We start from the raw sequence: 25,809 nt of genomic DNA, 5'->3' as shown, positions 1-25,809 counted from the left end.
AAAAAGTGATCATTTATTCTCAGAGTGCAGTCTTGCTTTGCACATTGATGTTACTTGATCATTCTTGAATTACATGTCTGCCTCCCCTAAGAAACAAGAGACTCTTGAACAAGTGGTGGTGAGACAAGTGTTCAGTAATATAACTAGAAAACAAGCTAACTAACCCTAAGGTCACTCCCCAGATTCCTTGTACCCAGCTGGGTACGGAGGTTTATTAATGCCAAAACTACTGAGCTAGCACAAAACAACACCAAGCAGTAATCAATCTGCAAGTCAGGATTTGAGAACACATAGGGACAGATTTGCAAGTGAAAAAAAATGTTCTGAGCTCAAACTGTGAGAGGGGACTGTCAAACAATTTTTGTGAATTTCTGGCTGTTAGGGACATCTGTTTTCAAAGTTCTTTTAGACGAATAAAAAAACAACAAAAAAACCCAGATGTACTGATGGAAGTTACAAGGCAGAGTCTATGATATTTGTCTTCTTGGTCAAATCCAGTGGAGTTTGCTCTGCTTTCAGCTGGAGTTTGAGTGCGTGGGGTAGAAACTGCCAAAACAGAACAAAAAGATTTGAAGAGGGTAAGAAAAGGACGCCAGACTTCTCCTTCAAATCTAGAGTCACAGTTCTTCTTGCAGGCTCAAAACTTTTATTACAGTCACGATTCTGTCCTTGCATTCAGAACATGTTCTGTACTTATAAGTCTGTCCCTGCAAGCTGTCAAATGTGGACCACCTAATTGGTCTCCACTTGTTTTGTTTTCCACTCACTCAATAATTCTGTCATTAATGAACTTCCGAAGATGAGAATTATGGATGAGGTTTGGGAGGATGGGAGGCTTTCCCTGCTTTCTCTCACAGCAACAGTCAATCATATGACTAGTGTAGGTTCAAGAAGACACTCAACGCTCTGATGTTCCACTGGAGATGTGCTGAGCATGGTCATGCAACTCTATCTGTAATTTATTTCATACAATGAATGAGACACACACAGGCTCACTGCACACATGCACACATTAGCCACCAAAACTCTGTCAAAAATAAGCTCATATCAGCATGTAGAAACACAACCTTAAGCACCACTCCAACATTTTGACATGTTGCATAATCCATATGCTATGAACGTTTCCTCCCATATGGTGGACTTTCTCGCCCTTGAAACCTTTCACTACTACACTTTGTCTGTCTTTACCGAAGTTTAAAAAGGCAGAGCTGAACAGTGAGGATGAGGATGAACAGCTCTGTACCTTTTGCCCTAATATCCTTTGCAGTCACTGTCGCTCGAATAATTACTAGTATGCTTAATTTACTACCAGACTGCTCAAACTGAATGAAGAGGCAAGTTCAGCAAAATTTCATTTACTCATTAATTTATTGAAGTGTCAAAGAAGCTTCAGAAGAGTTCTGACAGCAGGCACAAATCAATTTTCAACTCCTTATCATCCCTTATACAGCAATACATTATGACCTTCACATACAGTAAGTAACTGCCCCAGACATTTACATTTTTGCACAATTTGCCCTATGTGTTATTGTATCGCCTGGTCTTTGGTTCTGCTTAGTTTTATCTCTTAGTTTTGTTTTTATGCGAATCAAACACATGCAGGAGTTGGTTGAAATTATCTCACATACTTGAAATGATTCATAATGGTTTTACTGTCTAAATCAAAATGCCAGCCAGCAGTGCACTGTTTTTTATCATCAGCACAAACAAAACATCAGATGTTTATTATAGGGAATGATATGCATGTCCAAATCATTTGAGAAATAGCCTGAATAATGCAACTGCCTGTTCTGTTCATTAATTTAGTATCTGCTGCAAAGACGCCATCACGTCTCTCCAAAATACTCCCCAAATGTTTGCCTTACTTTTGCCATGCCATTTTTATTTTTTTTCATTTCTTTACAAAGTCACATCTCGTCTCTCCCTCCTCTCTTGTCTTCGCCTTTCCTTTTCTCTGTAATATTCCTCTTTCAAATCCTCCCTGCTCCTGCGAGTCCATCCTTTAGAGGTGATGTGATAGATGTCTACACAGTTTCCTGAGTATGCATCCCTGTGTGTTGCTCTGTATACAGCCTCTCTGGCTATTGAAACGGCCTCGTCCACTGTCAGTCCCCACTGAACCCCTTGGTCCAAAATGGAGTAGGCGTATGGAGATCCAGAACCCACAGAAAAGAGCGTTCCCTGCAGGCGAGTGCCGTCACTGCACACATAGACGAGACTGGGTCCAGAGAAACTCACTTTCTTTCTGTCAAAGCACCTCTGACCACTAGTTGTCGGGGAAGACCACTCAGTCTTTGTCTTTGTTAAAGAAACCTTTTCAAGATTGGTATCTACAGACTTTCCCAGGTCAGTCATTTGACTTGTTTCTCTGCGGCTGTCAAGATCAATCTCTGTACCTCCTTGATCATGGCATCCATCTACTTCTCCTCCATCCCACCCACACAAAGTGGCAGCCACACACAGCTCAGTTCCCTTAAATGGGTGAAGCATGTGAGAAAGCAATTTGGCAGCTCCCTTTGTGGACAACCGTCGGCCGTTGCGGAGTTGGTAGAGCCGCAGCTCTCGAGACAGAATCCGTTTCCAAAGAGCACAGTCTGCAGAAGTACCTGAGGTAGTGCCCACCATGTGGCTGTGAATGGGCAGGATCTTCTGGGAGGCTGGGCACGCCACAAGGCCAGAGCAACTGGAACGAGTGTCTGCTGCAGCCAACACACCACCCTGAAACATGAAAGCCAGGGTGGTGGTGCCATGAGACATGGGGAAAGGCAGAGGTACAGACTGAGAGGAAGCAAGGGGAAGGCCTGTAGGGAAGGAGAGGGATGGCAGGATGGAGTCTTGAAATGAGATGTCACTGGAGCTCTGGACATTGCTGATTTGCCCAAACTGTATTGGACTCTCATCAAGGTACTCTGCAACTGGTGTATAAAAATTAAACAGACCTGTCCTATTGCTGAATGGCAAACAAGACATATAGTTATGTCCAGTTTTCTTTCCAAAAGGCACTGAAGAAGATTCAGTGATTATACTGTCCAGAAAGACATCCTGGAAATTGCATAGGTCCTGTAAAGCCATTGAATATGATCACTCTGCTCAGACTTATGATTCAATTTTCTTATCTCCTGTCCAAGAAACCCTTTCCAAAACCCTTTTCAAGTCCAATCAAAAATATTTCCATCAATTGTCTGTCAAAGGTTTGTATGTCACCCAGAGTTGTAGATTATGTCTATAAACAGCAGTCACCCTTTATATAGACAACAAGACAGCATTCATCTACATGTGGTCATCTAAAATAACCCATCAGCAACAGTTCCCAGTGCATCCCCTCAGTTCGAAGCATAAAAGTCAGTAGGCTATGGGTAATTAATTTTGGCTGCAGTATCAGGTTGTTTTTCAGATCAGATTTCTTCAAAGTCTTGTGTGGGCGTAGGCCAAAGAGGATGCAGGGTGATGGCAAAGCATTGGCTCGAGCATATCAAATTAAGTTAGACTCTTTGATGCATCACCCCTGTGGTAAGTTCTCTAATAGAATCAGAAATAAAATGAATCAAACAACATTTCTGTTAGCTCTCAACACAGCAGAGTGAATCTAGCCAAGCCTTTTAGGTAGGTAGCCCTTTAAAGACACATCATGCAAATTCCTAAACTTGCAACACCAGAAAATCAGGTAATCCTGCATCATACAGGGTGTATGCTCAACACACTGACACCTGTTTGGGAACTATGCTGCCAGGTGTCAACCACTGAGGGCCAACATTATTCGACACATTACTAACTTAAATTGATGAACGGATTAGAACCGAACTCAAGGATTACACATTTTCTCTTACATTTTAATTCATTTTAAGCCAAAAAAACTCACAGTACTTGCTGCAAAATGAACGTTTTACACAGCATTGTTCTTGGATATGTCCTCACTGCTGCTATTTTTATGGTAAGAAACTCTATTACTCTTTACTGTATTTACAGTGACAACGGTTACATTTGAAACTTGATATTTCCTATGAATTTATATATTCCTTAAGCAAGCAAACATCCTCTTAAAATATGTTCTGTCAATCTATGTTTCCTGCCTAATTTGTTTGACTGAAAAGGACTGCACTCTGGCGTCTCACACATTCACTTAATTTTATTTACATACTCTATCTTTCACTTTACCCAGGGACAAGCCATTTCAGCCTCCTCATCCCAGAGTGGTGATAGCCTGTCTGACAATTTCATAGGGTTTGACTCAGCCCCTGACAAAGTGGTAGATGGCTCAGTGGTCCGTGTGCGGTATCAGTGCTCCAGGCAATGTCAGCTCGCAGTGGAGGTGGTGGTGTCCACATTAAGGAAGACAGATTTAATGGTCTTCAGGAGGAAATGGATCAACAGTGTACCCCGAGTCTACAGATTCCACCAGGTGCGGCTCAGATTCCCTCTGTCCATTTTATATCAACACAGTTTTTTCAACAGGCGCGTTCTGGAGGCCCAGAACGTGACAGTTCGTGCTTGGCTAGACCATCTTCATAATGGCAATGAACCCAGGACATACCATAGCTCTATTGTGAGGATTTACAAAGTGCTACAGATAATGCCACTCTCAGAGCGACCAACTAAACCTCCCACTGAGTGCCCTTCATGGTCTGCTCAACTGATGTGGCAGATGACCAGAAACACAATCCATCAGTGTCCACATGAGTCAGGTCAGACATTTTGCAATGCAAAAAACCTTTTAATGGAAGCATGAAAACATTGTTTGTTCAGGAGAGGACACTGTTACTCACACAGACATTGTTTGTCGTTTTACTTGCACATAGATGTCATCGATATGCTAAAGTTCCCCTTGGCAAGTACTGGTGAACACTTTGGAATGGTCCGCAGGTTCCAGCCTTTCATCGACAGAGCCCTGGAGAAAGCCCGTCTTCATGCTGTGACACAGCCCAGGTGGGACTTACACTTCACACATTGACTTCTCAATTAGTTCATTTTAGCTGTAGCTTATTTTGTATGAAGCTCAACTACACAACATGAAAAAGAAAATCTCCAGCAGAGTCTCCAAATGTTTTATCCAACACTTAAGAATTGCAGAGACAGGCCAGCTAGGTGTACAATAAAACCAATTAAGTGTGACAAACCACCACATGATGAATCAAAAGTGCAGTATATGCTTTTCTATGCATGTGTTTTTAAGACGTGTGGTTGAGAGGTTTGCGTTGATTTCAGCAGATTGATGGGTCACAGGTCAGTGAATGTTTCCCTTTCAAGTGGCAGCTGTTAGAACACACTCCACTTTTACTTCATCGTCATTATAAATGACTTTACAGGCTTCATGAAGCCTCTTCATCAGAGCATATAAGCTTTTTATTTACGGTCAATGACAGACAGCGAGGTCAGTCATTTTTAGCAGATAGCGCAGCATTTTAAAATTAACCTTATGCTTCAGTAGCCATAGAAATGATTTGTCAAATCATGTTTCGTTGCTTGGTTTTCAGCGTCACCATATCTGTGTGGATCTACCTACTGAAATGGTGTCACAAGAAGCTCTGTGGGATCATCCATCATGTTGATAGGAAAAATTTATATGACTCCGTTTTGATGCAGCTTACAGACACAGGTGGGTCACAGCAGCTTGTGTGTACACCTGATACCAGTTTCGGGGATTAGATTGAGGTATCATGAGATATTGTGAGCGATGATGTGTGTTTTGTGAGGCTGTGGAACAGACTGTGTTATGTATTAATAAAGAGCTTTGGGTCTCCTGCAGTGAAATATATGACTGTCATATCTTCTGTGTAGGGGACATCATAATTCAGGCACGTGTGACAACAGGAGAAGATGAAGCTTTCCGAACCAGTGTGGTGTTGCCCCTGCGGAAATGGATTAGACTAGACTGTTACATACAGGACTCAAAGGTATAGAACCTCAGTGTATGCCTCTGGGAGGTGGGATAGGGAATGGATATTAAAATACAGCTCGAGGGAAAGTCTTATAGTCTTCGTTTCTCATCTGACTTTCGTTTGGTGCCTCGGCTTTGCAGTGTTTGATTTCCTTTTGGAACAGCTGTATGATGCTGAAAGATGGTTCCTTTCCAGCTGGGAAACTCCAGGCGATTGCAGTGTGTTCTGCAATTTGGAGTCGTTCACAGCTGAGTAGGTTTTTTCTGTGTGTTGTGAGCTCATATGTTTTTATGTCTCACTTTCAGGTGCTGTTGGATACAACATGGGACGATGAAACTCGCATATATGTATATAAGTAAGACATTTTATGGATTTTTTTAAAAGATACTTAATGTCATTTTTTTCTAACTTAAATGTGGTGAAATGAGCAAACCACAAGTCCAGTTAATTGAAAGAGATTATTTAGATATCAGCACACAGAAAGATGATGATTGCTTGCTTTAGTGGTATTAAATATCTTATAGATTTCAGGACCACATCCATTATGATGACACTGATGGATACTTTGTCATTGGAGGAGGCAAGTACATGCCAGGCATCCGTGGGTATTTTGGGCCTATAAAATACTATCGTTTTGGAACTGAAGAGGTAAAGTGCCAAGTCATCTATCAAGTTACTGTATGTTGTTTTTTTTACTGTTATTCCCAGTGTGTTTAAATAGAGTCTTGTCCATGTCACAGGTGAAAAATCATCTTTACCCCGAGTCAACATTACAGGATCTGGATAAAACTCATGGTGTGTGTCAAGAAATAAAAGAATTTACAGCTGCTTTTCTGCAGGGAGTAGGTGACAGTCATCTCCCATCATCACTCAACACAGGTGAAGTAGATATAGATCTAATATCAAGAGTGTCAATATAATACCTGCATACCTATTAAGTATCAGAGGAATATTGTTGACAGATTGCTTTCTATATTTTATTTCAGGTTTCTGTACCCCTCACTTTATAAGACTGTGGAGTCAGTTTGATGAGAAAATCTGCAGACAAACATGGACCTGGGAAACACAACTTAAATATAGTACACTTTTCCATTTCTTGCAAACAAACGAGGAAAAACTCAGAACAGGTGCCATAAATAGTTTGCACTGTTTATCGCATGTATTGTAGGTATAAGTGATCATACTACTCACACAGCTGTGATTTTCTGTAGGATCATTGGACATGAAGAAGCTCGGGAGTGTTTTGTTTGAACAGGCAGCTGGAACAGTGTTGGCCATGGATCAGGCACAAATTAAAGTCACATCCAAATTAACTTCACTATTACAAGTGTCCTCCTGCTTTGGAAATCACAAAGCGTCTCTCTTGTTGGCCACTATCCACCTCTCTGGCTTGGGAAACTCAGTCAATCAAAAACTGGTAGAATCAATGCCTTCCTTGTTACTTAATTACTACTTTATCACACATACTGTCACTTTTCTAATGATGATTGATAATATTGACCCCTGTGTGTTTCAGGGTCATATCTACAGTTTGATCGGAGCATCGGGTGATAACCGCTTTGCCCTGATGCATGCAGGGTACAAGCACACACAAGGAATTGATGGATTTCCAAAAGACTTGGACATGGCTTATAGCTACTACTCCAATGCTGGGGCTCAGAGCGATATTGACAGTTCCAAGATACATGAAGATAAGGTATGTATCCATAACTATAGATTCCTATAGATTACAGTTCCTATGGTTAGATCAATAGATAAGAGTTTTTATTTATGGTAATTTTACTTGTAGTATACAGATAGTGGCTTTAATAGAAATAGCGGAGGTTGTATAAACAATAACAGTGGTACCAACAGAAAATACATTGGAAGTCAAGTATTTATTTAGGGTGCACTATAAGATACAGCACGTGTTGGCACATTTAAAGGAAATATGGAAAGAAGCCAAGGAACAAAAATAAAATAAAACTATAAATGCATAATGATATCAATAATATATCAAGCACAACAACAGCAGTGATACAAAAGGGATTGCCCCCCAAAATATGATTAATGGATTGTTTGTTGGTCCGACCAGTTGGATCAGTGGAGGCAGAATAGGTACATCTTAAATCTTAATTTTAAAATGTAAATGAGTTAGCCATCCTGATGAATAGAATGAGAACGCTCCGAAGATAAAGGAGGCTTTGGAGCTCGCTATGAGAGGAACTCTACTTTCGACTAATTTCCTGTTTATTCTTGGAATATTTTAATAAGCTACGTCTCTTGAGTAGATGTTGCAGGCTGGATCCTGTGGTCTGATGAGGTTTGAAACACTCCTAGAAACTTTCTGTTGGTCAGAGTACATGAGAGTAGAATTTTAAAAAAAAAATCTAGTTCCAGTATTGATTAAAGGCCCTGAAAATCGATTTTCTCAGTCAGCCTCCTACAATAAGCAACAGAGTCCGATATGACTGCAAAATGTTCTGCTCCAAGTTAAAACAATTTTGGTTGTTTCACATGAGAGATTTCTGTCTGTGTTGTTTTATCTGAGCTCTCCCGTTTGATTTGAAGTGGGCTGAGACCTGAGATCGCTTGAAAAAAGTTGGTACCTCTGAGCAGCAATCAGCAACATTTGAATCAAAATGTGGTGACAGCTGGTGGGTTGTTTGCCTCTGTTTCCACGCCACTGTCAATCAAATCTGATCAAACCTAACCCACACAGTCCTGATGAAGCAGATTAGCTGACTTTTTAAGTGCAACTAGGTTTCTGAATATTGAGTCATGAATATTTAAGCTTACTGATGTACTGTAGCAAGTTTTCTGGGGCTTTAAAGAAAACAGCGTCTCTCCATCAGCCACTGATGAGATGGGACAGATTCTAAAAATGCTGCAAAGATAAAAGGCAGTTTTTGTAAATACTTGTAATAGTAGTAGTAAAAGAAATAAGTTTATTTTTAGTAGTAGTAGTAATAGCAGCAGTGGGAGCAGTGTTACTAGTAATAGTTGTATTATACTGTAGAAGTAGTGGTAGCAGTGGTACTGACAGTAACAGTAGCAATAGTATTCATGCAATTTTAGCACTGATAGGGAATATGAGTAGCGGTAGAAGTACTACTTCCTTAATTAGGTAGTACTATGAGGAATAATAGTAGAGGTAATAAATTACTGTATTAATGTTTCTATTTGTCCTTCCTAAAGCAATACACACCGGAACACATCTATCTAAGCAATCAAGAGGACTTAAACAGCCTGACACACGAGACAAGTGATGTCTTTCAATATATGAAACTCAAAGCAATGGAAGGAGACATCGAATCTCAGGTATGTGTGATATACAAAACATCTGAGTTTTTGTGAAGATGTAGCGTGTCAGGAAGATGTAAAAGTACTTTAGAGAAAGTCAAATCTTGCTTAAATTTCTCCCTGTACTTTAGAGTCTGTGTTCAGAACTGACTAATAAAGACTCTATTATCTTCAGAGATGCCTGGGAGCAATGCTTTACTGGGGCCAACATGGAGTCTCAAAGGACACAGCCAGTGCCGTGAAGTGGTTTGAGAGAAGCGCCATGCAGATGAAGGATCCCTCGGCGATGTACGACTACTCCATCCTACTGATGAAGGTGCTATAAGATTATAAAGACTCAACCTTTTTTATGATTGAATTGAACGCTGGATATTTCGTGTGTGTGTGTGTGTTTGTGTGTGTCTATGTTTTGACAGTTATTGATTCGCTGATTGATGTTGATTCCTTCAGGGCCAGGGAGTGAAAAGAAATTACACCCGAGGTTTTCAGCTGCTGGAGAAAGCTGCAGCTATGGTATGTGTGTACTCTGTAGCAATCAATCTGAGTGATTACAGTATGTTCCTGTACTATGAATACTGGTTTTCTGTTTCCTTGCTTTAGGGCTCAATTAATGCCTTGAATGGTTTAGGCTGGTACCATGGGATTATACTGAACGACCACAAGACTGCAGTGAAATACTTTGAACAAGCGGCGCTAAATGGAAGTGATGATGGCATGTTTAACCTGGGGATTTATCATCTTAATGGGAAAAACCCGGACAGTCCGTGGAGGAATGAGGTTTGAGCTCCACACTCCCAGCCAAAATGTATTTTTGTCAATCCATAAACATCTATCAATCAGCTGATACTTTCATATATGATCCACAGACAGCTGCATTCCAGCAGTTTCTGAACGCGTCTCAGCTTGGTCATGTAGCTGCAGCAGTGGAGGCAGCCTGGTACCTTTCGACAGGAAGCCTTGAAGGGGTGTCTCAGGATGCGGAGAGGGCTGTGATGTAAGAGGCTTTCATTAGCTTGGTGAAGAAAGCTTTGTTATGGGCTGTTGCACTGTAGCCTGCAGCTCGGTGGCATCTAATTTCAATGACAGTGGCTAATTCAAGGTCAGAATCTAGTATTTGCATATCTAAAAATAAGAGCCACTGTGACTGCATATTGTCTGGCACAGAGAGATTCTGCTTACCAATGTTATTCTAGTGTCTTATGAATTTAAAGAAGCCCCTGCTGCTGCTTTAGAGGCTTTTTTTAGAATGACCTCAACAAATCAGAGACTATTTTTAGATTGTGTTGAAATATTTTCCGTTTATGCAGAGTAAATTATATGCCATAATTCATCACCCATACTTCATTCATCACCTTTCTGTACAGAATGCTAAAAAAGGTCTGTGAACAGAACGGACACCTTGGATTTATGATCAGAGAGGCTCTTCAAGCATACCTCCGGGGCTCTTGGTAGGGACATTAATTTCAATTACTTTTCAATTGTCCTCCTTTAATTATTTTCTCTGGTCTTTACTATTTGTCCTAAGCCTCCTCACATTTGTGTACTTTTCTGCAAACAGGCAGGAAGCGTTTGTGAAGTATGTTTTGGCAGCTGAAACTGGTCTAGGTTTAGCCCAGAGCAATGTTGCTCACCTGTGTGAGGTAAATGCTTGTTCTCTCTGGTTTGTGTCTGCCCTTAAACAAAATAACAACTGTCCAGAAATCAATGTCAAATCGTTGGCGTTGTGAAGATAGCTGATGAACAACTTGCACATAATTCCAGTCACATACTAAAAGAAGGAAGGCAAGCCGCAGGGAAATTATTAGCAGTTTATAACATAGCCTTCATCATTGCTGTGCTCTTTCTCGCCCTGCACACATTCTCCCAAATGCAGGAGCTGAATCTCAGCCATGATTGTCAGCGGAGATATCATAACTACTCTATATTAAACTACAGTCCCCATCCATCCGGTGAGTTCTTCTCATTTCATTTTGCCTTAACCTCTCTCTCTCTCTCCCCGTCAATCTGGTCGATAAACAGCAAGTATTTATCTTTTTTTTTATAGCTCTGCTGAAAATGGGAGACTACTACTACTATTCCTCCAGCACACAAAAAGAAGATTCATTATCCTTGGTTGGTCGAGCCATATCGATGTATAGCAGAGCAGCTTTAGCAGGCAGCCCTCAGGTGACAGATTTACTCAGGCTGTAATCTCATCACCCTATGATGAACTTAATTAAACTTCCATGGGCTCAGGCCCACTGCAATAAAAACAACAAACACAATTATACATTGTTATTATTTGGAGACTTTCTCTGTGAATAACTCATCAGCCCCCTGTTATGATTTCATTCTCACTCACAGGGAATGTACAATCTGGTCATTCTGGCACAACAAGGGCACGTTCTTCCATTGATTGTCCACGGCTTGTTTAATGTTGCACATCATGATGAGCAGGAGATTGTGGTGGAGAAGATCTTAGAAAGGTGCTTTTTTTTTTAAATCCAGAAAACAGCCACAACAATGAATAACGAACATGAGCATTGCTGCGATTATTACGTGTAACACAGTTTTCATTGTTTTGTCTTCAAAGATGTGTGAATATAGAGGGTGAAGACGCCGTAACGCCCTGTTCTTTAGCTCTGCTCAGAGTCCAGATGGGAAAAGCCTTGAGGAAAATGAGTCAGAACGGTGCACAGCTCCTCTTGGTAAGCATAAGGCAATCAACTCACATGTAGAAAGAGAAAAAAATTCAACACACGGCAAGCTGCACTCCTACAATAAATTAACCTCCTTTCATAATTTGATCTACCTTTAATTATTGAAATGTGTGAAAATGCAAATTGGACTTTCATCATGAATAAGATATTAAAGACACTAAGGACTCCTATTTTGAGAGTGAAAATGTGATCATTTATTTAAATCATTCTTATTTTTCCATAGGCATATACATCTCTTCTTTCTGTCTTTGTCACTATTGTCATTGTGGCATTACATATCTGTCTTGGTGAGTAATTGGTTTCTTTCTTTACTGCACACACTTGCACAAATTCGCCACAAGATGGTGCAGTTTCCCCACATTTTGTTTTAACACCTCACGCTCTGAATTGTACACCACATAAGAAGCTAACTTCTGTTGTCATGTTTTTTTTTACCATGAAAAGTGTTAATATTTATCATGACACTGTAAATAATAATCATGTATGTACCATCTTTCTTCCTCATTTGCAAATGAACACAGGAGAAAGGGATTTCAGTCGCCGTGCGAGTGCACTGAGGGCAAGGACATCATCTGTCAGCCAAGATGGTGTCAACTTGAATAGAGTGCAAGATGGCATCATGGGAGGAACCTACAGAGCGGCAGGAAATCTATGGCTTACCATGCTGAATGGCGAGCAGTGGCTCCGGCAGGCCAGCGATGTGGCTGTGACTCTGTCGGGCGTGTGCCTGTGTGCTCTCTGGACCACACTCCTCTATCATCTCTTATGACATACAATACCCAGCACAGTGATCCAATAGCCACAGCAAAAGCCCCAGACACTACATATTGTAAGAGCATACATTTAGCGGATGAGTTGCAGCACTATTTGCGTTTGGGACGCATGTGACTCATTTTAACTTATGAAACAGGAAGGATGAGAAGTGCTGATCAGGATGTGAGTGTGCTGCTTTATCAGAGCGTTGATAATGTTTCTTCAGCATGTTTCCATAGTTTTGTTTGTAGAAAATTAAAATACTTATCATGCAGTTCATTTAATTAATGCTGAGTCTGACCTCCAGTTTGTATTGTCTTGTGGAAGTGGTGCCAAGGAAAGACAGAGAAGCTTCTGTTATAAAACATGTACTGTAAGTTCAATAAAAAAAAATATTTCTCCCCTGAATTTGGTAGTTTCTTAGATAATTCTTTATTTTAATTAATTAAACAAATTATTTATTTTGAGAAAGTGAATGATTGCAGAGGTTGCATTACACTATTTAAACTGTCAAACAAAAACTGCTATGGCTGTGTAATTTAAAAGCTGAAAGGAACCAGCCACAGCCTCAGTGATGGATGGATTGGGAGATGTACAGCGGGAGCTGTGTCCTAATAGGTCAGCTATTAAAGCTTGTTCCTGGTCCTATCAGTGACCAGTAACTTATCATGTAGATGATAAGTGTCTCACAAGAGACTGGACATGCAACAACAGCATGCAGGGCACTTAAACGTTTTGTCCAAGGCCAGTGCAATGGAATTTCAGAAATTATTGATTTAGTCTCTGACTGCTCCTTGTTGATACATCTGATAAGACAGTATCAGTTTTACCCATCGCTATGGGAGACAACAACAAAAAGTCTGGCTTGAAAGGATAAGTTACTATAGCAATGGAGGACACCTCAAATACACCTTTAGAGCTTCTCTGTGGTGCTGTTGTTAGTGTTCACAAAAAGATAGCATTATGACCAATATCCTTTTGTTTCTATGTTGGATTGTGTTTCTATGGTTGCCAACAAATATGAGGAATAGCCAGTGTTACTCAATTCTTAACTGTTATTTACAGCTCCGGGTGACTGTTGTGATGATGTGCAGTTATAGCAGTGAGTGTTGTTGCTTGGTATTTGTGGAGCTGTCATTAGTTAAATAAGGAGTTTCACAGTGTAAACAGCACCACGAGGAGCTCCCTCAGTTAGGCGCTTAGCGTGAAGTGTGTGTATAATTTGGGGATGGAATAATGATGTCTCTCCTCTTTCTTCTATCTCTGTCCCTCCTGTCTCTGTCACTTCCTTTAAATGGGGAAAGGTCACCAGAAAAAAACCCATTGCATACTGTTACACGTGTAATGTAGTGATCTTTTAAATGTTTATATAGTAGTATTTTTATTCACTATTATGGATGATATTATAAAGACACAGTTCTAAATCAGCTCAAAGTGACTTCACACTGAATCTCAATTGTGAAAAGGACATGGAGATGTTAGATATAATCTGTCAACACAGTCGTAGTTTAGGCTAATGGTCCTCAAAGAGGTATCAATGCTGTGATAAGGTAAAAATTAATTTGCCAGCACTAAAACTTTTCAGTTATATAGAAACAAGACATGCTAAAAGAGTCTACATGCTAGCAGTTCTATCAGGCTGTACTGTACAAAGTACAGCTGACGCTGATTGGAATGTCTTTAGTTTTGCAGGTATTTGGTCATGAACTAGAATATTGAACAAATTAAGATTTTGACCTGATAGTGGTGCTAAATAAAAGTCAAGGAATCGCCAAAGTCAGTATGATTCATCATCTGGGGACCATGAATGCCTTTACAAATTTCATGGCAATCCATCGACCGCAGACATGCAGACATAGACACTGCTAGAGCCACACAGCTAGCATTACTAAAGACGATTTTTTTGTAAAACAATGTATTATCAGATGTGTTTTTTTCCAACATAAATGTTTCAGGACATTTTTTTAAAGGTTCTATACGTAAGTTTCAGAAATTCCTTCTCATTAGTGACACCAGTGGCCGTTAAATGAGCGTATGCTCGCAATCTGTCAACACAAGCAAGCAGCAATGTGAGACTATTGCAGGTGACGTCTTTTTCCTTGCGTCTCCTTTCCACTTCTCATAATAATGTAAAAGATCTCTAACGTTATGTTTTGCACCGTGCTTCAGCAAAGCATCTCTCACTCCCAGTCAGTCACTGTACGAGTGCACGCTCACACACAAACACACACACACACAGTGGCTCCTGCTGTGCTATGGCTGCTGGCTGGTAGTGATGCACAGCCGGTTCAGGGTTTTTTAATACCCACCCGACCCATTATGAGAGCCAATCCACACCACCCAACCCGCAAAAATATGCATTAATCAACCACTCAAACCTGACCCGACCCGCGAACTGCGAAACTTAGTTTACCAACCGTGTTTACTAGACACTGGTAGGCTCAGTGAGCTGTGGCCGAGGAGCAATGCACTGCGGTTTTGTTGTGATATGTGTGGTGGTTGACGGAGGGTGCAGGGTGTTTCTAGTCGGATAGCTAGCTAGCAGTCTTGTCATTTGTTGACGAGAGAGGCAAAGCAATCGGGAGCCCACAAAAACGTCACATCCTTTTGAGTTTTGCAGAAAAAATGGCTGGAGACCTTCACATAGAAATCAGTCCACAGGCTGTTACAGGCAACCAAGAAAGTCGGGGAAAGTCTCATTTTCTCAGACCTGGATCAGCATCAAAATCTGTGTGTCAGCTATTGAGATTCTGCTGAAAAATGTATTTTGTCATGGATTAGTGTCACTACAATAAAACTATTTCCATCTGAAGTAAGCAGGAATTATTCAAATGGTTTTATTATGATTCGTTTTATTATGTGATGGGCAGACTCAATTTCCATTCGATAATTTAATGAGTTGTGTTGATAACACACTGATAGATATGACCTTGAATGGCTGCACTATACTTCAGGTCATAGCTATCAAATACTTTGACCAGCATTACCACATACTGTCAGAATCTCTCAGTTGATTCACAGCTTTCACAATGTTCATTATTTTCTAGTTGAATTAAACTCTCACTGAACCCTCTGGGATATTTGATTAACACAGAGAGACAATAACTTTGACTAGCATGCATTCTTGTTATGAAAAAAGAAAAAGCCTAATATTTGATTTTTAGATGTTTCAGAGTCCTGTGGTTTCAAACCAACTGGCATCACGTGTTCATGACATGCACAAATGTCACAAACGCACACACACACAATCATGTCTACTCTGTTAATTTTCCACAACAGTAGATTGCAATTTTAGTCTCTGTAATTGTTAATCAAAGAGCTTGATGATACTGTCTGTGACCATCTAATTTAATTTCACTTCTTTTCAAATGGCTGATGTAAAATGCAATTTCGTCTGTCAAAGTCACTACACTGTTAACAATGAGCGCTGTAACCAATCACTGAGTGCCATTTCAAGTGATCCAAGCGTGTGTGTGTTGAGTTTGCATTGTAAAAACAAAACATATGGCTATTTCTGTAGCCTGGCACTTGAACTTGAAGTGTTGGTTGTCAGTGGATCGTCTTTCTTGGTTATACAAACATTCACAAATTGACCCATTTCAAATTTTTACTAAAAGAAAAATGATACAAGGATGCAATTTTTCAACCTGAAACTTCATGGCCTTGGTTTATTTTCTGTGAAGAACATGTAAAAAGAAAAAAAAAATCATTGAGTACATGTTCTACAATCCCACGCACATTTATGTACTTTATACAATCTTCAGGTCAGTTTGACCTGCATACACACAGTGACACACACACACACACCTGCACGCGCGCGCACACACACACACACATACACACACCTCAGTACAGCTTTTGAGATCCTCCCTCGAGTGACACGTCCATATCAAAAGGCTAAATCATTGTGTTTTTTTTGAGAATGGGTCATTAAATGGGGAACATTTCCACTTAATAACATGTACAATGTTAAAATCAGAGAATTACATGTGTACACTATGCTGCCCTACTTAATTGTAACATGCCTAAAAATAGCATATATCTCATACAACCTGAGCTGGACTTTGACTGCATCTGTATCTTGGGACCTGGCAAACAATAGCACCTTCACCCGTCGAACAGGCAATAAAAGGAAATCAAAACAAAATCATAAATATAACAAGCAGCTACTGATGTAATGCTATGGAATTTATTAGAACGACTGATTTTTAGTTTTATCCCACACAATGAGGCCTATCTTATCTTCATTAGCTTAAAATAAACGCTACATTCTGCAGTCTGCATTTGACCAAAGAATGGCTTAAGTGACACCAGCAAAAGGTGTTTTTTGGCACAGCCACTTAGTTAATAATGAGCGATAATACAAACAATGTTGTGTGCTATAAACCAAAATTGATTATCTATTGTTTCGTTAGTAACTGCATGAGAACATTTCCTGACTCATTGCACTAATGGTCACTGCAAAACCTTGTGAATGCCTTGAAGTCACAATTTTAAACAAGTTCAGCCAAAGCAATCTTTGGTTTTTTCCAGCAACAATTAATAAATGGTTTATAACACAATATAATATATAATGACAGTGAGTAGTAATAGTTGACAAACACTGCACATTAATAAACATTTAAAGGGGACATATCATGCTTATCATGCTTATTGTGATTTTCTGTCATTTATATACTGTTATAATGTTGTATGCCTATGTTAAACATGAGGTGAACGTATGTAAAATGCTCCCTGCAAGTCAAAAGCCAGCGTTTTCTGTAATTTTACCGCTACTTCCCCATCAAACTGACGTGAGATTGTTCGCCTACAAATGGCTGTTTCGTAGCCTTTGTGGTGAAGGATGTTCCACGGGTTGTTCAAGTTGTCCATCCACATGTTTAGGATTAGGTTCAGGCTCAGACATGTTCAGGTGTATTTGAGAAGTTAATAGTTGGAGTCAAAAACAGGAAAAGGGGGCCTTAAAGAGACAGGAGCTAAAAGGGCCTGTTGCAGACAGAGGCTGAACCAAGGGCTGCCAGAATATACAGTATATATATATATATATATATATATATATATATATATATATATATATATATATATATATATATATATATATATATACCAGAAAAATGTGCATATGTGGTCTTTAAAAATGGCCCATGTCCACTTACAACTACATTATGGTGCGTTATAAACCGTTTGTTAAATGTTTAATACACTTCTCAGAAATGCTAAATAGGGGGACTTAAAGGTAAAGTGTTACCACTTTGGGTTTGGCAATTAAGCTACTTGTGTAGTTTTTTACACCAGTATGGTAGAGAAGATTATTTTATGTGAAACTAGCTACCTCAGCAGTCAGTAGTTTAACACATATATAGCTAACAGGATTTAGAAATGCTTATTTTCTGTCCACCACAATGGCAACAGGTAGAGACTGTGATATCAACAACAGGATGTCAATAGAAGGATATACTTGCCAAACTCAATACCATAACTGTGGGTATAGTGTTGGTTAACACAGTTCTAGGCACAACACACTAACCAAAATAATCACTTTAACCATAACTGTGCAAGTTGAAGACATAAGCATACTGACACACTCACACACACTCAGTTATTATTAGACCATTAGCCTTAGCTTGGACAGTGAGGTCCCTGATGGGGAGTGAATGAATGGTAGCACAATGTGAAATAAGACATGATGTTATCAGGGTTTCTGGTGCTCAGTATCAACAGTTTGAATGATACTATCCCTGACTGACTCAAGGTCAGAAAATCACTTAGCCTAAAAATGTCATCAGCTAATATAAGTACTGAATGTTCTCTCAGCACACACAGTCCTGCTCATACTGAGTGCATCAGTGCATCTTTGTATGGGAAGCCTTGAGGGGAAAACATCACCACCCACACTCCTGAAAGTAAGCTACACTTTGTCATTGTAGCTCATCAATTGAGTTTGTCCACAATAAATAAAAGTTGTAATGTTTCCATTGCAATTACTGGCAGCATGAGTATGTGGGGTTAAGGCAACTAGCCAGGAGGAGTTGTTCCTGGACTCAGTGGGAGTCAGTTTACAAGAACTACATACCACTACGGAACTGTTGCGCACTCAGCTGTTGTTGTTGTTAGATTCTAGAGAGACTGCTTTCATTTTCTTAAAAGTAATACATATTATTTAAAGTAGTAAAATAATGAGTTAGTTAATTAATAATTAATAGAATTTAGAGCCTTCCAAATTTCACACCATAATTTATAAATCAATGACAAACCTAGTGGAAAAATAAATAAGTAATAATAATGATAACCACATAACCAGTAATATGATAATAACCATACATTTAAATAACTTATGTTTGCTCAAAACTAGCAAACACTGGTTCCCTGTAGTGTTGGAAATTAGGAAAGACTTTGTTGATTTGAATCGTGCTGTTCAGCTCAAAGATTCATAGTCACTGACAATGCAGTCCTTCATTTTTTTCAAAGCTAAACCATCGCAGTACAGTTCAAACGCACACCTATGCACATCAGTAAGCACTGATTTGGTCAGTGACTATAATATTTCAGAACACTAAGTTCAACTTGGGGATTCAGTTTTAAAGGTTTGTTCGTGCCTGCTCTCTTGAGGACTAAAAGATGCTAATTGGGCGCTTAATTAGTGCCAAGACTTGAAGGGTACTCATGCATAGCAGATTATACCCCTCTTGAAGATAGAAAAGAATAAACTTAGAAAATGTACTGAGAATGTCACATTTCCCTACAGCGCTTGAGTACAGCTGATGGTCCTTTCATTTTATACCAAGTAACTGGACTCAATATCATGAATAAAGTTGTTTGAATATGTGTGAGCACAGGAGGAATTTCTTGTGTATTTAGCCATATTTCCACCAAAATACAACTAAATACACCACTTAATGCTGTTGCTATTGAACATTAGGCCTTTTAAGCAGGTCATGTAAGCAAATATAGTTGCAACATGACCTTTGTAAACAACTGGCCATACTATGTGTACAATGTGTACATTTTACAGAGAAGAATGGACAGAAGAAGTGGTTTGAGAAATTCCTACAAACATTTTGTTTCAGTTTTGTTTCACTGTGAAATGAGGTCAACATAGAAATCCATTGTAACCTACATAAATTCAAACTGACAGTCACCTTTGTCTCTGAACCTGCCAACTTTTTACAACCACTTTTCAAGCCTACAGGGAAGTGAGCATTTCATACTAAAAAGATGAAATTTGTGTGTATCTGGTTGTGTGAGTATGATTTTTATCACTCTGTGGTCATGGGTATAATTTGGCTTGGCTGGATAATTGGTCTTTTTCCATTACAGACATTTGGACTTGTCATGAGAGAACAGCACATGTGTAATTAACATCAATGATGGCTCTATTTCCTCAAAGTGTACATCATGTCAATGACCCATCTTTCACAATAACGATATAGTGAGATTGGCTGACCTAAATAGGATGCAATTATTAATAATGTTATTGATTATACCTGCTATGACTTTTCTGTCTGCCAGGCATGGAAAAGGTCTAAACTGGAACAGCAAATAGAGTCACTGCTGAAGTTCACATACTTTACATTCCAGCTGCAAGAGCCTTGAGAATGAAGAACTGATTGTGTCCAAACCGCAGTCGCTGTGTGTCCTCACTTTCTGTGGACCTTCACCCGTCAGCAGCCAGTAATTACACACTAGCCTGCCTACTGCTGTAAAACCATCAATACTACCGTTAATAATCAGATTAACTTGGCCTTGCAACAGACTGGCGGCGATGTGGCTGTTAATGCTGTGAGCAAAGATATACTGTGTCACTACTCCTTTGTTCTTACCTGTGCATTCACTTGAAACCATAGCAGAAGTGTAACAAGTTCATTTATCTATACCTATATATTTATATCTGTCACAAACTTCAAAATAACGTGTGAGGTTAGGTTTGATTTAATGCAGTCTAGGTGACTGTGATAACACATGACAAAATATATAAGCGTCTCATGCTCTCCAGCTCCAGGTGAACTGTTCCCGAGGAAAAGGCATAAAAAAATATAAATGAGCAAAATCTTACCTGTGATGACGCATATTTTTAGATGAGGTGACACAAATCTACTGTGGAACAGACAGCAGTGGAGGTGGTGTTCAGATCCTCTACTCAAGTAAAACTACCAATACATTGATGTAAAAATACTACATTGCAACTAAAAATTCTGCATTTAAAATCCCACTTAAGTAAAAGTACAGCAGAAGTATTATCAGCAAGATGCAATTAAAGTAAGGAAAAGCACTCATTCTGCCCACTTTAGTCCAGAGTTTCCCAGCCTAAAGGTTGGGCCCCCTCCGAAGGTTCGCAAAGTAAATATAGGGGGTTGTGAGATGTTCAATGGGCTAGTAAAGAAGAAAAAACTAAATTTGTATTCATATATGGAGTTTTTTCTAATCTTTACTTTGTGAAATATTGGATAATTTTATCTCTTTGGGCCTCAAACATTTATTTAAATGAAACCATCTGAGAAATTTATAGAGGATTCATCTCTTCGGTGGAAGTGCAAACAACTCACATCTAAAATGACATCTAAAACGTGACAAGAAGCCCCAACTAGACACTGCTTTTTTGAGGGTCACAAGCCAAAAAGGTAGGAAGCACTATTTTTCATCTTTAACAATGAACTGTATTTTATAATTTAGAATAGTTGTTCTCACTTATTTTGCCTAATTAGCCTCTTCCTGATGACAGTGTGGGTGCGCACAGACGGTGCTTGATTGACATAATTCTGACCTTACCAGCTATATTGGGAGAAGTTACACCTTTCTTTATCTTTTCTTATTGGTTTGTGATGTTTGATGACTCCTCATGTGTACAGTACAGGGTCTTTAATGTGAGGTCATATATCTGGTTTATTGTTCATCAGTCTGCATTGTGTAACGCTGTTGAACACTGTAAAGTGTATCCATATTTTTATAAACTGGATTTATTTAAAAACACAGGGTAGTTGTGAGGGTGCAAACACTAAGATACAAATGAGAGGATTATGATGTTTGTAGTTCATAGCTCAGTTAATTGAATCAGTATAGCTTTTTCTCCCTTGTCACAGGTATTACTTTTTACATTAATGATGGCTCCATTCCATTCAAGTGTCCCAGTAAGCCGTGTCAGTGTGACAGTGAGCCAGCATGTGCAATACCAGGATCCTGAAACTAAGGCAGCTAAATGGAATTCAGCCATCATTAAATCTACCATTTACACCTGCTTTTGCTCTGACATATCAGAATGTCTTCTGTAAAACGGCCTGTAGTGTAAACTGAAAAACAGGATCAGCATTTGGAGTCAGCTTGTATGGCTGCTCCTCCTCTCTCAGATCACAGAAAATCACAACAATAACTTATAAACTGCTTCTTGAAAAAAAGCTTAAGAACACAGTGAGGCTATTTACACTTGGTTTTAAATTGTGTTTTGGTGATCCGAACACGAGTGGACAGCTGAGTCACATCGCCGTTCACACCTGTGTCTATCTACCAAGGTGTCCAGCTGACCACTTGTGTTCAGATTTCATTACAACCACCACGTCCTGTATTGATGACATATTTTCCTGTTACACCCTTGTTGGGGACGCATCAGGACGCATTAGTGTTTACATTACAAAAGAAATGTGGTCAAACTCGTCCCAGACCACCTCGGGAAGTGGTTTGAGTGATCGGATCACAATGCGTCTTGGTGGTCGTTTACACTTGTATTTAGTGCTGTCCACTTGTGATCCGATCGCCCAAGATGCATTTTAAAACCAAGTGTAAACAGGGTCTATGAGTTGAAGTTATATATCATGCATTTTTAGATAACATAGTTAATCAGTTAATCACTGCAAAAAATCAGGCATTCTAGTTCATTTTACAGTGAAATGATGGTAATCTGAAATAGTCCTGTTCAAGCTGAAGCTGTTTTATTGTGTGCGGTTTTATTGTGTGCAGTTGTGTGCATGTGAAGATTTAATGTGACCTTGAATGTTCGTAATTCAGTTTATTGCAAATGGAGCATAAGAACAGAGAGCTTGTAAACCCCGAAGAGGAATGTTTTGAAATACTGAAATGATTCAAACTCCAAGAAGTTGAGTCTTAAACTCTAAATGAGAAATAATTTGATATGTTTTTTTTCCAGATCATAATTGGATTCATATTTTACACTTATTGCTTTTTTTAATTACCAGTCATACGTGTATAGTGCTGTAGCTACACTTACCTAAAGATTAAATAAGTTGAACAGGTGAAAATGATGTGGTTAGTTCATGTTATTATATATTTGTGGTGTTCTTGAAACTGCTAAAACATGCTCCCCATAGAGATTATTTTGTCTGTATCGCTTTCCATTGCACTCAACTTGTGTGCTCAACCTATCTGCACTATGAAGCTGGTTTAACATTTATATTTGCTGTCTTACACAGAGAACCGTGTTCACTGTATTTAAATCTGTGCTTCTAGCGCTGATTCCAGCACTGTTCTCCATATTTGCCTTTTGAATTGTGCAACTACCTGATCCTGTTCGTGTCTGTGGTAAAAGTGGAAATATTGCAAAAATTAAGAGAACTGAAGATAAACTTGGGTTACACTTTACGTGAACTCCAGAATCTAACATCAAAAACCAAAATATTTTGAGACCAGCCACATTGCACATTTTCGTTAGTTAATTTTCATAAGGTCATACCTGCCAACATTTAGCTTTCAAAATACAGGAATTTCATTGGCACGTGTGGGGGCTGTAGGAGGTGATGATGAAGTGAAAAATAGTGTCTTACCATACCTGCCAACATTTTGTTTTCAAAATCCGGGAGTTTTGTTTTGGCACATGAGGGGGGAGTAGCGGTGGGGGGAAGATGAAGATAACGAAAAGATAACGTTTTACAGTACCTGCCAACATCTAGGTTTCAAAATATGGGAGATTTTTTGATGGTGGTGGCGGTGGAGGGGGAGAAGATGCCAAAACACTTAGCTTCTTAGTCTGCGAAGTTAGAAATAGTTCAATAAAAACACAGATATGTGTGGTCTACACTAGTCTGTTAGTTTGTGGATTATTCAAGCTTTTTAACCAAGTAGAGTCCATTTGATAGATTTGGTAGTTTAATTCCATGGCAGCAAAATGTTTTAGTGATTGAATGGAAAATAAAATGGTACTTGAGTTGAAAGGGAGCTGTCAATCAAGCTCGATCTGATCATACCCCCACAATCCTGAGCAATGGTACGAGCAGCCAAATTAGCAGTTTCTCAGCTAGGTTTTCTTAAAGTTATGAACATTTATTTTCACTCAGATTGTTGTGGATGCTTAATGAGACACTCAAATTTGATATTGTGTATGCATTTTTACTATTTCAAGCCAAGGTTCCAGTGGCTTTAAACTTTGGCAAATTCTTGTAAACTTAGCTGCTGGCTGAGACAAACCAGCACCTCCTCTTTACCAGCAATACCTGCAGGCAGTGAATCCCATCAGCAGCAGAGGGAGGATGACAGAGGACAGGAGGAAAGACTGCCTGCGCAGAGAACAGCAGTGCACATGCCACTTGAATCGGGTTGTGGTGACAGATGAATTGAAATTGCATGTCATATGTGGATTGTGTGTGTAGATTGTGTTTCACAGATGATCTGGCAACTTGGGTGATGTCACACAAAGATACAAAATTTATGCATCCGTGTGTATGATGATTATTCATAATAAGGGTTGAGGGCCATGCAAATTGTGGGAGTTTCCCAGGAGAAACAACAAAATAGGAGCACAGTGGGAGAGGGGCTGAAAATAAGGGAGAAACCTGGGAAAAACAGGAGTGATGGCAGGTCTGCAAACAGATAAAATGTAAGGACATGTAAATATCTGTTGCGACTTTATGCACACAATGCACAAAACTATCACTCTGTTTGATTGCCAAGTGACAAAATAAGAGCTCCTCATCAAAGAGGGCAAATAAATCAGTATTTGTGAATATGATTTAACTGAATATTAAGATATTATAAATGTGCTGAATTAATAGTGTTATTATAATGTATTGGCTTACATTGCCTGTCTTGACTGATCTGAGATTACCAACAAATAGTTAATTTGATATGGAAACAAACCTACACACTAACACTCCTGAACTTTTTGGCCGGGATGGTGGTGCCAGCCCTAATAACGTGAATGTCTGTCACTGACTGACAGTCACTGAGTAATGAAGTTACGCCATTGGTTATTTCGAACCAACTGGCAGCAACGGCGGAGATTTTTGAGCTAATAGCTAAAAGCTGTTGTAATATTCCATGTAGAACTATTAAAATGTCACTTTATTAAGTTTAAATATTTTTTCAGGTGAGAAAGTAACCATTTAGATTCCCAACATACGGTCAGTTTATCCAAATAATGCCTGTTTGGAAATTTGCTCTCACGTTTTCAGAGGCGTCAGGAGCTGCTGGCCGGGTGAGACCAGCCAGTCATCTCAGCTCTTGGCAGCCAAACTCCTGAGATGAATGGCTGGTCAATGTCCGTCGTCATCCCGGGACAAGATGAACATGATCTGATGAACTGATCTGTGCAGCTCTTTGGTGATTCACTGCTAGCTCTAATGTCTCCCAGCATTTTAATATATGATATAATTCCTTTTGAGCAATTCCAAGCAATTCTTATTGGACTGAATGGATGCCATTTTTGGTCTGGTATCCAACTCTTATAATACATCCATGCTGTAAGTGCACCATGCTAACCAAGCTACCAGCTAGTGTTAGGGTTAGCTCCACCTTCTCGTCCAAATATGGTAACTTCTCATCTATTCTGGCTCCAAAAATCCAAGATGGCGACGGTCAAAATGCCAAACTCGTGGCTTCAAAACCATGCTCAAAAGACCACAAACCAATGGATGATATCACGGTGGCAACGTCCATTATTTTTATACAGTCTATGGTGTCCCATCAACCCCAACTCCAAACTAGATACAGTGTTTCAAAATCTATGAACCAGTTCTTTCATTCAAAAGCAGCAAACAAGAACAGATATGCCTTTATGTGTTCATTCTGAGCAAATTATTCTGGTTTGGAAAAAAAAACATCTTCACACATGTGTAAAAATACTCTAAAAATTGCATCACATAATGGAATCAAGAGGTACCTGGAAAATACTGCTCCAGTTATGCAGTGGTTAGACTTTGCCTGGTGTTTCAGCCTGTAATCCCTCTCTCACAAAGTTACTGTTCAAAGGCACATCAGAT

General features: G+C 39.4%; 2 protein-coding genes across 2 annotated transcripts; one reads left to right on the top strand and one right to left on the bottom strand.

Moving 5' to 3' along the window:
- Positions 1-1,898: 1,898 nt before the first annotated feature.
- On the bottom strand, positions 1,899-3,866 carry psmb11b (proteasome 20S subunit beta 11b). Its single transcript, XM_067597672.1, has one exon. The coding sequence runs from the start codon at positions 3,070-3,072 to the stop codon at positions 1,900-1,902; it is 1,173 nt and encodes a 390-aa protein (XP_067453773.1). The 5' UTR covers positions 3,073-3,866; the 3' UTR covers position 1,899.
- LOC137188179 (protein sel-1 homolog 3) lies at positions 2,821-13,007 on the top strand. The gene is made up of 24 exons (XM_067597671.1): positions 2,821-2,904; positions 4,160-4,682; positions 4,797-4,923; positions 5,472-5,593; positions 5,776-5,891; positions 6,182-6,231; positions 6,401-6,524; positions 6,617-6,755; positions 6,863-7,003; positions 7,088-7,293; positions 7,393-7,572; positions 9,054-9,176; positions 9,334-9,474; positions 9,609-9,671; positions 9,759-9,935; positions 10,025-10,152; positions 10,523-10,606; positions 10,717-10,798; positions 11,032-11,107; positions 11,203-11,324; positions 11,502-11,623; positions 11,731-11,845; positions 12,081-12,144; positions 12,379-13,007. Exons 2-24 carry the CDS (start codon positions 4,343-4,345, stop codon positions 12,624-12,626), a joined length of 3,090 nt encoding a protein of 1,029 aa, XP_067453772.1. The 5' UTR covers positions 2,821-2,904; positions 4,160-4,342; the 3' UTR covers positions 12,627-13,007.
- Positions 13,008-25,809: the final 12,802 nt, after the last annotated feature.

The sequence above is a fragment of the Thunnus thynnus genome, chromosome 8, assembly GCF_963924715.1.
Source record: "Thunnus thynnus chromosome 8, fThuThy2.1, whole genome shotgun sequence".
Classification (NCBI taxonomy): Eukaryota; Metazoa; Chordata; class Actinopteri; order Scombriformes; family Scombridae; genus Thunnus; species Thunnus thynnus.
This window is presented reverse-complemented; position numbering and strand designations above follow the sequence as displayed.